The sequence below is a fragment of the Drosophila sulfurigaster genome, chromosome 3, assembly GCF_023558435.1.
Source record: "Drosophila sulfurigaster albostrigata strain 15112-1811.04 chromosome 3, ASM2355843v2, whole genome shotgun sequence".
Classification (NCBI taxonomy): Eukaryota; Metazoa; Arthropoda; class Insecta; order Diptera; family Drosophilidae; genus Drosophila; species Drosophila sulfurigaster.
The window spans coordinates 44,968,478-44,981,144 of record NC_084883.1 but is presented as its reverse complement, the minus strand read 5'-3'; the positions used below and the strand labels follow the sequence as shown (position 1 = coordinate 44,981,144).

At 39.0% G+C, this 12,667-nt stretch overlaps 2 protein-coding genes across 2 annotated transcripts; both read left to right on the top strand.

The window, feature by feature from the left end:
* Positions 1 to 8,193: 8,193 nt before the first annotated feature.
* LOC133842347 (L-lactate dehydrogenase) lies at positions 8,194 to 9,492 on the top strand. The gene is made up of 3 exons (XM_062275400.1): positions 8,194 to 8,573; positions 8,637 to 9,092; positions 9,167 to 9,492. The coding sequence occupies exons 1-3, from the start codon at positions 8,196 to 8,198 to the stop codon at positions 9,329 to 9,331; spliced, it is 999 nt and encodes a 332-aa protein (XP_062131384.1). The 5' UTR covers positions 8,194 to 8,195; the 3' UTR covers positions 9,332 to 9,492.
* Positions 9,493 to 10,648: 1,156 nt separating this feature from the next.
* Positions 10,649 to 12,328, top strand: LOC133842346 (phospholipase A1 member A). Its single transcript, XM_062275399.1, has 2 exons — positions 10,649 to 11,168; positions 11,231 to 12,328. Exons 1-2 carry the CDS (start codon positions 11,003 to 11,005, stop codon positions 12,169 to 12,171), a joined length of 1,107 nt encoding a protein of 368 aa, XP_062131383.1. The 5' UTR covers positions 10,649 to 11,002; the 3' UTR covers positions 12,172 to 12,328.
* Positions 12,329 to 12,667: the final 339 nt, after the last annotated feature.

Here is a 12,667-nt window from a genome sequence, read left to right as displayed (position 1 = left end):
TCCCTCCCCTGGAAACTCTAGATTAAGGATTAGTTATTATTGGACTGTTGCACAGCTTGAGAAATGTTTGTGTCATGTTTTTCTGCTGTAATCTACAAAACGCACAACTTCCCACTCGTTTACCTCAACGCCTGACTCTCTCTCTCCCTCTCTCTCTTTCCTTCTCTCTCTTTAGCTGTTTCTCTCAATCTTTCCCTATAATCTTTGGCTAATGCATTTCATCGACTGAAACAAGTCGCAAGCAACTGTTAAATGCTACTGTCAATTGTCAAAATATATAAACCAAATGATTTCGATAGTAATCAAACTAAATAAGCTTCATGAAATTAAATTAAGAAAATAAATACTTCAAAAAATGTTTCATATCTTTAAATCAGATTTCATTTCAAATTTGAATAGAGTCCAAGCAGTATTTTAAGCAGTGCACATAACACAGACAAAGCAGTGCAATTCAATTAAAAACAAAACCCCAAAAGTATGCAATATTATGTACTCACATAATATGTAGGAGAATAATAATATAGAAGAAACTAATTTCAATTGAGTACAAGGACTTCAACTCAACAATAATTAAATATTTATTATTTCAAAAAAATACAAATAATATTTGAGGAATCTAGGAAATAACTTTTTGACGGCATAAATTTAGAATTTCATTTCAAGATCTTGATGAATTTGACACACATACATACATATGTACATTTACCATTTAGTTATAGTAGTTATCCTACTCTTTTCTATTTGAAGGACTTATAGATAGATCGTGTTGCTTTACTAAATTATGAAGACTAGTATAAAAACATTCTCAGCGTAAGAGGAAACAATGATAATTGATAGTTTTTTTAATTAGAAATGTGTTCAGAGTACAAATATGCAATCACTGATATAGTGAGCTGAAATACATACTTATTTATTTGCATAACATTGATAAGCTGTTGCCAAAGCATTCGCAATCTTATCTAAAAATTATCTAAAATTGCTGGCGCCATCTATTGTGCAGTAGTACAACTAAGTAAGCATGTTCTTGGCTTCAATGTTAATTACTCTCAATGACCGCTAGGTGGCTCACACTTGTAGTCAAGACCAAAACCTACACAGCAGTGCAGAATTTTAAGCTAAATGAAAAGTAAACAAATTGCTGCACATTTCAATTAAATGTTTACCCGTTAAACATGCTTGATAAACAAACACTATTTGTATACTTTGCTGATACAAAGCAAAAAATGATATCAAATACGCTGCTGCTAGTCGAATATAGATTTCACCAGAAACAATGCAGTGTCGCGACGCTAACTGAATCATAGTTAAGCAGAAACTCGCAATGAATGGTTGTTGTTGGGGCCGGGGGCGAAGAGCAGATCAAACAAACAGAACGCGACGTCAAGTTCATTAACCCAAGCAAAACACGTTTCGACGAGTGCAGCAGCAGCAGCAGCAAGAAGAAGAAGAGGAAGAAGTACTTGCTGTTGTTGCCCAGATTTCACAAGGTAGGCCAATGACGTCGTCACAATAACCTCGCAGAGGTGGGAGAAGAAGAAGACGCAAATGTGGGTCAAACACTTTCACAAAATCCGCGCCAATTGCATTTGCCGGCGGAAGTCTCCCATCCCCCCTTTGCACTCTCCACAGACGTTGATTCAATCCACACTTGCAGTTGTGCAATGTGCGTTGTCTATGGGGGGTCTGCGAGAGCGAAAGAGAGAGAGAGACATTGCAGCATGAGCATGAATCATTAGCAAAAAAAAACACTGAGCGTGTGTTGTCTGTCACGAACGCCGCTAAAAGTTGTTTGGCGCCTCTTCACCCGGTTCTCTAGTGACCGCTCTCTCTTCATTTCTCTCTCTCTCTATCTCTCTCTCTCTTTGCAGTACAAAGCTCAGGTAAGCATCGACGTTGTGACGTCACAGGCGCGTTTGGAATTGGTTAATTTATGTTAATCGAATTATTCAATAGCATTCATTCACTGTGAAAATTGCAAACTTGACTCTACATATCAAACGGGTATGTGGAATTTATTATCTAGTTTGGCTAACATTGATTATATTAACTATATTAACTATATATTAGGTTGGCCAAAAAGTCTTGCGGTATTTTTATTGAATTTTCAATTGTTCATAAAATTGGTTAGAATAATGCGATTTAAGTCAAATATGCGCCGTTTTGTTCGATGACGAGTTCCCAACGAGATGCCAACTTCATAATGCCCCTCTTATAGAAGCTCGCTTTTCTATTGGCAAAAAACTCGGAGAGCCAATTTTCACAGGACTCTCTTGTGGCCAATTTCCGACTACCAAGCTCGTTCGCCATGGACAGAAATAGGTGGTAATCACTTGGTGCGAGATCCGGACTATACGGTGGATGCAATAGAACCTCCCATCCGAACTCCCGGAGCTTCTGGCGCGTCACCAAAGATGTGTGTGGCCTGGCGTTGTCCTGATGGAAGACAATTCGGCCTCTGTTGACCAAAGATGGCCTCTTCTGCTTGAGTGCTGCATTCAAGCGGTCCAGTTGTTGGCAGTACAGGTCCGAATTGAGCGTTTGGCCATAGGAGAGCAGCTCATAGTGGATGATTCCCCGCCAATCCCACCAAACACACAGAAGAACCTTCCTGGCCGTCAATCCAAGCTTGGCCACCGTCTGGGCAGCTTCACCGCTTTTCGACCACGACCGTTTGCGCTTCACGTTATCGTAAGTGATCCACTTTTCATCGCCAGTCACCATCCGCTTCAAAAACGGGTCGATTTTGTTGCGATTCAGAAGCGATTCGCATGCATCCATACGGCCAAAAATGTTTTTTTGCGTCAAGTCGTGTGGCACCCATACATCTAGCTTTTTTTTAATCCAAGCTTCTTCAAATGGTTTAAAACGGTTTGATGACTCATGTCAAGCTCTTGGCCGATGCTACGGGTGCTACTATGCCGATCTCTTTCGATCAATTCGGCGATTTTATCGCAATTTTCGACGACAGGCCTTCCGGACCGTGGCGCATCTTCGACCACCTCCGCACCAGAACGAAAACGTTGAAACCATCGTTGTGCGGTGGAAATGGAAACTGTATCGGGTCCATAAACTGCACAAATTTTATTGGCAGCATGAGTTGCATTTTTTGCCTTTATCGTAGTAGTACTGTAAAATATGCCGTATTTTCTCTTTATTTTGCTCCATGTTTGTGACGCTATAACTCACGAACGACTCAAGACAAACAACAATAAATCAAACACGTGTTAGCGCGGGAAAAGAGCTTTCCAAAAAGGTATCGCATGAACCGATTCGATAAATAGAACTAGAACTACGCGCTTGCAAAGACACCTATCGGAAATACCGCAAGACTTTTTGGCCAACCTAATATTTGCATTGTCTTGTATCAAAAATCGAGTAATTCAATAAGTATTACAAATAATTTTCAATTATTATAAAAATGGGGGGACAAATTTAATAAAATCACACACTATGATTGAATAAACAAAGAAACACAAATATTAATATTTTCAAATATGGAGAAAAATATTTCTGAATTCAGACAATTAATAAATAATAAATGATATTGAATAAAAATTTAAATAAAATCGTATAAAGTAATTTGAAATAATATTATATTTTCAAATATAAAGAACAATATTTAAAAATTCAGAATAAATCATATATAATAATTAGTATTGAAGACAAGTTTCATAAAATCACACCAAATAATGGAAAGAACAATCGATAACAAAATTTGAAATATTTTCAAATATGGAGAAAAGTATTCACGCAATCTTCAAGAACTCAAAATAATGCATAAATAATAAATGGTATTGGAGACAAATTTAATAAAAAGTAATTGAATGAGAAATCAAAAACAATTTTCAATATTTTCAAATATTGAATAAAAAGATAATTAAAAAATTCAGAATAAATCATAAATAGTGAATGGCAGAAACAAATTATATTTATATTTTGTTTTGCAGCTCTACTACCTAAACTTTATGCTGCTAGTTACTAACTTTACTTTTAAATATTTTTAATATTCTTAATATGATTTTTCTCTTTTATGTACAACAATTTTATTTCCAATACTTAACATATTTTCAATACTTTAAATATGACAGCTAAGTGATTATCGAAAAACAAACTCAAATTTTGTATTTTTAAAAAAACTTGATATATACAGCTGCAAAAGCTTATAATCTTTCTGTAGTAAAATAGCTGTTTATATGTTAAACAAACAAAATAAATAAATTTGAAAACCACAAATACATATCCACATATAATTCCACATAATTGCTGAGTGTTCGAATCATATGATTTGTATAGCATTAATGTGCTTTCAATAGTTTAAGATATTAAGAGTGTATAAAAGAGAAGAGTTCAGTTTGGGAAATTTCGAGGTCTAGTTATAAGAACTGTTCTGGAATGTGTTCTCTATATAATTTATTATTTGAAATAAAGAATTACTTGCAACTTGCTGCATTGTTGATGCTGCTGCTTTGGCAGCTGGCCAACTTTATAGTGAGTGTATCTACAGACTCGTGATGTCTCTCTCTCTCTCTCTCTCTTCCTGCTCCCTCCCCAAGCGCATTGGCAAGTGTGATCGGTGGCACGTGTGCCACGCAGAGGTCCAAATAGCTGTGCCTCCAAATACGCACACACTCCTTACATAGATACCAGCCAGATATACAGATAGATAGGCAGCTGTTGCAGTCACGCGGCTGCAACCACCGCATAACAATTGCAGATCGAAAAGTATCCGCTGGATACAATTTGTAAGCAGCAGGCATAAACTGAGTAGCTGTAAATGTAAATGTAAATGCTAATGTAATGCACGGCACGAGGCACAAAACTCACCCACAACTCCAGGCACAACTACAAATCAAATAAAGCCTAAAAATAGCCAACAACAACAAGAAGCAAAAGAGGCAGCGCAAAGGTCACCTTGAATAAGGCGCAAGTTTAGCTGGGAACCCAAAAAAAAAAAAATAAATGAATAACTCTGGAGCGGAAGAAACTGAGCGAGAGAGAGAGAGAGAGGAAGAGAGCGAGAGCGATTTGGGAGAGACTCGCTTTGCTTTCACAATGCCGTTTAGGCCATTTCGTCATTCATCCTGACCGGCAGCTGTTGGCAGCGACGTCGACGTCGCCGTTGACGTCGACAGCTGCTGCTGTTGTAGAGAGCGGCAACGGCTACAAAATCCAGCGGCGGCAGCAAAATTCCAACGAGTCTCGCGTGTAGCACAAACAGTTCGCAACGAGCGCGCAAACTGAACGGAACGTCGACGACCTCTAAGCTAACATAATAGCAATCCAGAGGCGCCACCGCAAAATCCATCCAACACATTCAACTCAAGTGAATTCCAAATAAAACCGAAAAAACCAAAAGTAAGCAAACGCAATAACAAATACAATCATAATCAAGCATATCATCGAAAAAAAAAAAAGTTCACAAGTGTTCACACCTAAGTTTGTGTTCACACCTGTGTTGCAAAAAGTGCATTCAACTTTCTGGCCAAAAACGCCCTTGGCCTTGTGCTAGGGCACTTCCTGTCTGCTTGCCCCCTTTTTACATTTGTTGTACTATATGAGAGGCACTTTCACTTTCGTTTTCCTTTCGCAACGCATGCGTCGAATTTTCCAACCCAAAAAACGAAAAACAGCTGTGCTGAAATTTTCTTTTCATTTTCCGTTTGCTGTGCTGTTTGACTTTCACAGAAGGTCATTTGATATTGCCTGTTCTGGCCTGGCCTAGTTGCTTGCAACAAGTGAACTTGTCCAGTGTTCCATGACGAAACCTCGATAAATCGCATGAAACTGTCACCAGAATGACCTCATATCAGTTATTTTAACTACGAATGTTTCAAGCAGTTCCACAGAATACAATCTCTAAAAAAAAACAGTACGCTGATTTACTGAAAAGAGTATGAAAAAGTTAATTTGTCTATGAAAACGTATAGCAATGTCCGCAGGGGCGTTTTCAGGCGTTTAATATTGAACTGACTGTTCCATTGGAACTCAGCATTCTCTAGGTAGATATTGCTGAAACTTCACTGAATAACTTCTTAGTGTTATAGCTGAGGAATTTTCTTGTAATTGAGATATTGTCATTGTTTCCTTTGATTTTTTATAATTTCTATATTAGGACAACTTGCTGAAACCCGTTAATTTTGTTAATTTGAATTGCGATAGACATCTTTAGTGATGTAGGTGATGTATTTCATTTAGCTATTATACAATTTGAACTTTTACTTTAAATTTCAACATTATATTACTGAAAGATCACAAGAATTAAATTTTCTCTGTTTGAATTCGTAATTTTTTCTGACATAACTTTTTATTGATATATCCACTGATATTTCATTAAGCAGCAGCTAAGACAAAAGTGTTACCTAAAGATGAATTTCAAGTTCATTTTAAATTTTTAGACTACTTTTGAAGAGCTGCTAAACAGTTCCAGTTGAAACTCAAAACATCTTGTTGTTTTCCGAAGTTGTATTAAATTAGAAAAGATATCGGCAAATTAATATTTCATTGATAAAAGTTATCTAGAGAAGAATATTAAGTTAATTTCAAACATGTATACTATTTTTTTCTATTTCTACTTAAAGATCTGCTAAAAAGTTCTAGTACAAACTCAAATCAACTTGATTCTTCTTGTAGCTGATAGAGAAGTTAATTTTGGAAAAAAAATCGATTAACTCTAGTCATTAAATTTCTCATACTAATCACATTTCTATGACCAGCTTTCTTGAAAATTAGTTCCTCATTATATTGAATCATAAATCGGTAAATAGTCTTGCAAAACAAGCGATAATCACGCTTTTTACAACTCAATTGCAGCTGTATTTCGAGTTGCTGGTTACGAGTTGTTATTCTGGTCAAAACCGCACACTTAATTAGAAAAACTCTCAAGTTCAGGGTAAGGGCAATACAACGAAACGAAGCTGAGTGCAATTTCTTAATTAGAAACGTGCTCAGCTCAGTGCTACAATAACATATATAATCGCTGAAATAGTTTACCCCTTTAAAGCATACATATATATTTGCATACTTGCCTGATAACTGATAAGCAGCTGCCAATTGTTTTGCAATCTTATCTGGGAATCTAATGCAAACATTGGCGTCCGACCTACTGAACCCAGCAATTGGAAATTGCGATTATGGAGGAGTGTACTCACTACATACGTCATGAAGTTTAAAAATACAGAAATAACGCAAATATTATTCATTTCTGGTATCGTAATTAAGTGAGCGTTGGATTAGCAATCGATTGTTCAGTGCGGTAATTAATGGAATGACTTATCGATTGATAAGGTAAACTTTATTTCCGATTCGAATGATGATTAGTTGAACATCATGATGAGGTTGTCATATCATATCAAGTGTCGAGTACTTCTGCGAAATTTCTTAGAAGGTCTTTCTGATAAAACACAACACCCATTACGACGGGGGTTAATGAGGTTTTATTAGCTCGAATGCCAAATTGAATTCGTGTGTGTGTGGCATGTGACGATGGTTTTCCGCCCCCCGCTTCTTCCTCCCCCCTGCAATTCATCCTAGAGTCGATCGCATATAAAGCGGACAGCCACGAGCAAAATAGAAATTATTAATAATAATTTGTTTGTGGCGGTTTTCGGCAAAAATGTTGCGTAGAGGTTTCACTACCATCAGCTATTGCTCCGGCTGCTGTTGCGTGTCTGCGATAGATATGACCTTCATGAAGGTTAAACAACGCCGACACATAGGTCTGTCTCCGTCTCCATCTCCGTTTCCGTCTCTGTCACTGTCACTGTCTCTGTGAATGATTGATGAATGAATGCGCGTGTGAGTGCCGCTGATTTTTATATTCCACTTTTACTTTCGCTTGGCATTAACCAATTCTCGCTAATTTGGATACTATACAAAAAAATAGAGAACTTGGGCATGTGACAAACACAAATGGAATCACACTGAAATCCCAAATGATTTGCGATATCACCAATAATAAATTCCCGCAATTCATTCGCTTGTGATTGAAGAAATCACCAAACACCAAACAACTAAATTTATTTACCTTGTCAGGGAATTCTGTCACCAGGGAATTTTGTGGCCAAGGAATTTTGTGGCCAGGGAATTCTGTGATCCCTGTGCTTAGCCTAGACATTAACCTTACTTACTTAAGTTATAATCATAATTCATTTCCATGCTAAATAATCATTCTCTCTTTCTCTCTTGTTTACTTAGCAATGGCCGCCGTCAAGGACAGTCTGTTGGCCCAAGTGGCTGAAGTGTTGCCCAGCTCGGGACACAAGGTCACCGTTGTGGGCATCGGCATGGTGGGCATGGCCAGCGCCTTCAGCATTCTCGCCCAGGGCGTCTCCAAGGAGGTCTGCCTCATCGATGTCTGCGCCGACAAGCTGCAGGGTGAGCTCATGGATCTGCAGCATGGCTCGAACTTCCTCAAGAACCCACAGATCACCGCCAGCACCGATTTTGCCATTTCGGCCAACTCGCGTCTGTGCATTGTCACCGCCGGAGTGCGTCAAAAGGAGGGCGAATCTCGTCTGTCGCTGGTGCAGCGCAACACTGACATCCTCAAGAACATCATCCCCAAGCTGGTCGAAGTAGGTGGTGCTCTTTCCCTTCTTTATACACTACTAATGTTGTCTTTATTTCCCCCTCTACAGTACAGCCCTGACACCATCTTGCTGATGGTTTCCAACCCCGTCGATATCATGACCTATGTGGCCTGGAAGTTATCGGGTCTGCCCAAGAACCGTGTCATTGGCAGCGGCACCAACTTGGACTCCTCCCGCTTCCGTTTCCTCATGTCGCAGCGTCTGGGCGTGGCACCCACCTCCTGCCACGGCTGGATTATTGGCGAGCACGGTGACAGCTCGGTTCCAGTTTGGTCTGGCGTCAACATCGCTGGCGTTCGCTTGCGTGAATTGAACCCGACTTTGGGCACCGGTGAGGATCCAGAGAAGTGGAATGAATTGCACAAGCAAGTCGTTGACTCTGCTTACGAGGTCATCAAGCTAAAGGGTTACACCTCCTGGGCCATTGGTCTCTCCACTGCCTCCTTGGCCTCGGCCATTTTGCGCAACACCAGCAGCATTGCCGCCATCTCCACCTCCGTCTTGGTATGTTACGAGCTTATTTCAGTATTTTCCTTATACTAATTACATTCCTCTCTCTCTCTCTCTCTTTTATTCAGGGTGAACATGGCATTGACAAGGATGTCTTCTTGTCGCTGCCCTGTGTGATCAACGCCAATGGCGTCACCTCCGTTGTCAAGCAGATTCTCACCGACACCGAGGTGGAGCAGCTGCAGAAGTCGGCCAACATTATGGCCGATGTCCAAGCTGGCCTAAAGTTCTAATTTAAGTCAGCAACAGCAGAAAGAACAAGCAAAGTATTCTTTGTCTCCACCAATGTTTATTTTTAGTCCATTTCTCAGACACATTATTTATTATTTAAAGTATTTCTTTTGGGTTCGTTACAAATAAATTTTAAAAACTTAAGTTTTATTCTTAAAGAAAACATCAACGATTTACAATCATTTATCAATTGTTAACTATAAAACTGTTATTGCAGTTGAAATTTGTTAAAATCTTGCAAAGTACTTCTAGAAATTCTAGTTAGTATGCTAAACAACCATCGCTACCTCAGAAACTAGCGTAAATCTTGAATGGCTTTGCACCACGACGGGCATTAGTCATATTTATCGCATATTTAAATGATTAAATCATATAGTCAAATTTATTATAATTGTATGTTGAGCACCTAGTTGTCTTCTCGCACACAATTAAAAACAAAAATTAAAATGATATGGATACAAAATGAATTCACAATGAAATATATCGATAACTATGCTATCAACTCCACAAACTTAAGTGTTCGAAAACTTCAATGAAAAAGAAATGAGAGTGAAGCTAGGCAAAGGCAAGTCGGATATTGAATACTCTTATGAATCAACTCTTGTGGTAACTTACATATGAATGAAGATGATTGAGTCTCGAAGAAACATTGAGAGATAGAGGGAGAGAGTGAGAGATAGAGACATAGAACAAGAAGTAGTAGCTTTTACTTATCGTTAGTCTTGGCTTCATTCATAAAGTAGATAATAATATAATCACCATATGTCTACCAAATCATTTGAGAGCATGGCATAGCAAAGTTGAAACTAAATTCAAGTTTATAACAAATTTAGGAGAAGAGATAATCAAATACTCATACTTGCAACATTTTCTTCTTGAAGAAATATCTAACTTTTTCCTACATGAACCAGAAGTTACTTGATATATGTATGTGATCTATGATATGATATATGTTATGATCTTCTACGATCTGTCACAGATTGGCTTAAAGACACTTGCAGCAGGCTTCTTAAATACCTTGAAAGAAATCACAAATTATATATTAGTAAAACTGAAGCTTCATTCTTATCATTGTTATGTCAACTATATGACAAATTCATCCAATCTTGTCAGCTTCAATATATGTGCTGTCTATAAAGGTCTTTTCTACAACATGTTTCAACTAGATATCTTAAAGACTAAGCTTGTCAAAAAATGAACGGCAGCTTTTCAATGAATGAACTAAATATCTTGAAAACCAAGACTGTAGTTTGTCAAGAAGTTAACAGACAGACAGACAGCCGGATTTTCATAGTGTATTTCACATTTGATAGCCAAATGATGTGCCTACAAGTAGCGCAAGCCAAGCGTTTGCTTGTTGAGGCACGATTCGACACGATAATCAATCGACTTGTAGATAGATAGCCCAACGAGTGTTATCTTAAGCGACAGAAAGCGCTTATCTATGTGACAATTGCGGGGCGAGACGTAAGCCAGACACTTTTTCAATTCCAAGATTCGACTCCAATTGAGTCGAACGTGCAAAATGCCGAATAAAGCAACTACCCCAAAAACCAAACTGAACTTAACTGAGCGATAAGCTAGAAGATAAGCGAAGCTCAAGCTCAGTCTTAACGTGGCTATAAAAGACGCTGCAAGTGCGCAGAGCTGGCCAAGTCCAGACCTGTCCAGCCATGAGAGAAGTTCAAAGAATTAGTCAGCGATTGGCATTTGTTATAGGCTCTGTACTGTTCCTTGGGCTGATCATAGGAAACTCTGCCTCAGCCAGCATCAATCGCATACAGAAGCACAATCTGGAACTGCTTTCAGAGCAACTAAATCGCGGCTGGCATGCTTTCTGTAAGTCGAAGCATCTCTGGAACTAATTCCTTACTCTTTAATGGTAATCAATCGATTTGCAGGCGATGCACCTGTTGATGAGGGCGTCATGGCCTTGTTCGATGGCATCAATCCCAGCGATGCGCGTCTGCATGTGATGACGATCACCAATCAAAGCATTCAACTGCCCATCAAATCCATACCGGAAATTCGTGACTTTGACATCAACCCAGAGAGAAGAACTTTAATTTATGTGAATGCCTTTCACACCGCAGACAGTTATTTCAGTGTGCAGGAGCATTTGATGCTGTTGCAGACAACTCGACGAGATCTCAATGTGATTGTTGTGGACTTTGCCACCAATGTGGCACAATTGTATTACACGGTGCGGCATCATCTCTCCGTTCATGGCTATTCCATCTACAAGCTGCTCAGCGCTCTCACAGATGCCGGAATTTCTGCGGAGGATATCACACTCGCAGGACATTCGGTGGGTGCGAATATTGCTGCTTTGGGTGCTGATCTCTATGCCAAGAGTAATAAGCGTCAAGTGGGACAATTGATTGCCATCGATCCGGCCACAATGTGTCACACCACCGACATCTTGGTGCGTCAAGGTGTTGCAAGTCGTGTGGTTGTGTTGCACGGCGAGGGCGATGTGTTTGGCGTGCGAGTGCCGTTGGGTCATGTGGACATCTATCCCAATGGCATTGGCTATTTTCCGCGCAAGAAACTTCAGCCGGGCTGCGAGACCAAGATCTGCAGTCACATGTATCCATTTGTCTTGTTCATGGAGGCGCTCATCGAGGGCGTCATGATTCCGGCCACCAAATGCGAGAATTGGGCCAAGTTCAGGCAGGGCGATTGCAGTTTTGAGAACACTTTGAATATTGGTCTCATCTATCCACCGAATGCCAAGGGTCTCTACTTCTGCATGACTCAGCCGAATCCTCCATTTACGTACATGGAACATGGACTCAGGTACAAGACGCGACAGCCAGAAGCAGCCAACGTTCAGGCTTAGAGCCATCGAACAGCGGATTAGCTGAGGCTTAGGATTAACAGTTTGTTTTTATATGCATAGTTTTAGTATAAGCGAAAGGTGTAACGAGTGAGCTAATGCAGCTTAGCTAAACATTATTAAAGTACTTATTTATGAGCATTTTGGGCTTATTATTTCGTTTGAACTACCAAAAAGAGATAATAATCTAAGGATTATTTGTACAAACATTGCTTAAGGTATGTTATTCCTTACAAGTGTCCATGAAATGTATCAATTTAAATTCAATATCAATTTCAAGCGGCATCATTTCCATACAAAAAAGTCACAGCCTGAAAGTATGCAACATTTTAGTGCACAGACGCAATGAACAGTGCTGCCAAGTTTTATAACGACAAAGCCACATACTACGGCATGTAGATACATATTTATATACTTATCATAATATTTGCAATGACATTATAAGTATACCATGAAGAGCATACATTTTATTTATACATTTTTAAAACTATTTGCTATA

What these genes read in the sequence shown, in the direction of transcription:
- LOC133842347 (XM_062275400.1), top strand. Translation starts at nt 8,196, where the DNA reads ATGGCCGCCGTCAAGGACAGTCTGTTGGCCCAAGTGGCTGAAGTGTTG. An exon ending in TCATCCCCAAGCTGGTCGAA is followed by an intron (nt 8,574 to 8,636) that starts GTAGGTGGTGCT and finishes CCCCCTCTACAG; the next exon opens with TACAGCCCTGACACCATCTT. An exon ending in CCATCTCCACCTCCGTCTTG is followed by an intron (nt 9,093 to 9,166) that starts GTATGTTACGAG and finishes TCTTTTATTCAG; the next exon opens with GGTGAACATGGCATTGACAA.
- LOC133842346 (XM_062275399.1), top strand. Translation starts at nt 11,003, where the DNA reads ATGAGAGAAGTTCAAAGAATTAGTCAGCGATTGGCATTTGTTATAGGC. An exon ending in TCGCGGCTGGCATGCTTTCT is followed by an intron (nt 11,169 to 11,230) that starts GTAAGTCGAAGC and finishes ATCGATTTGCAG; the next exon opens with GCGATGCACCTGTTGATGAG.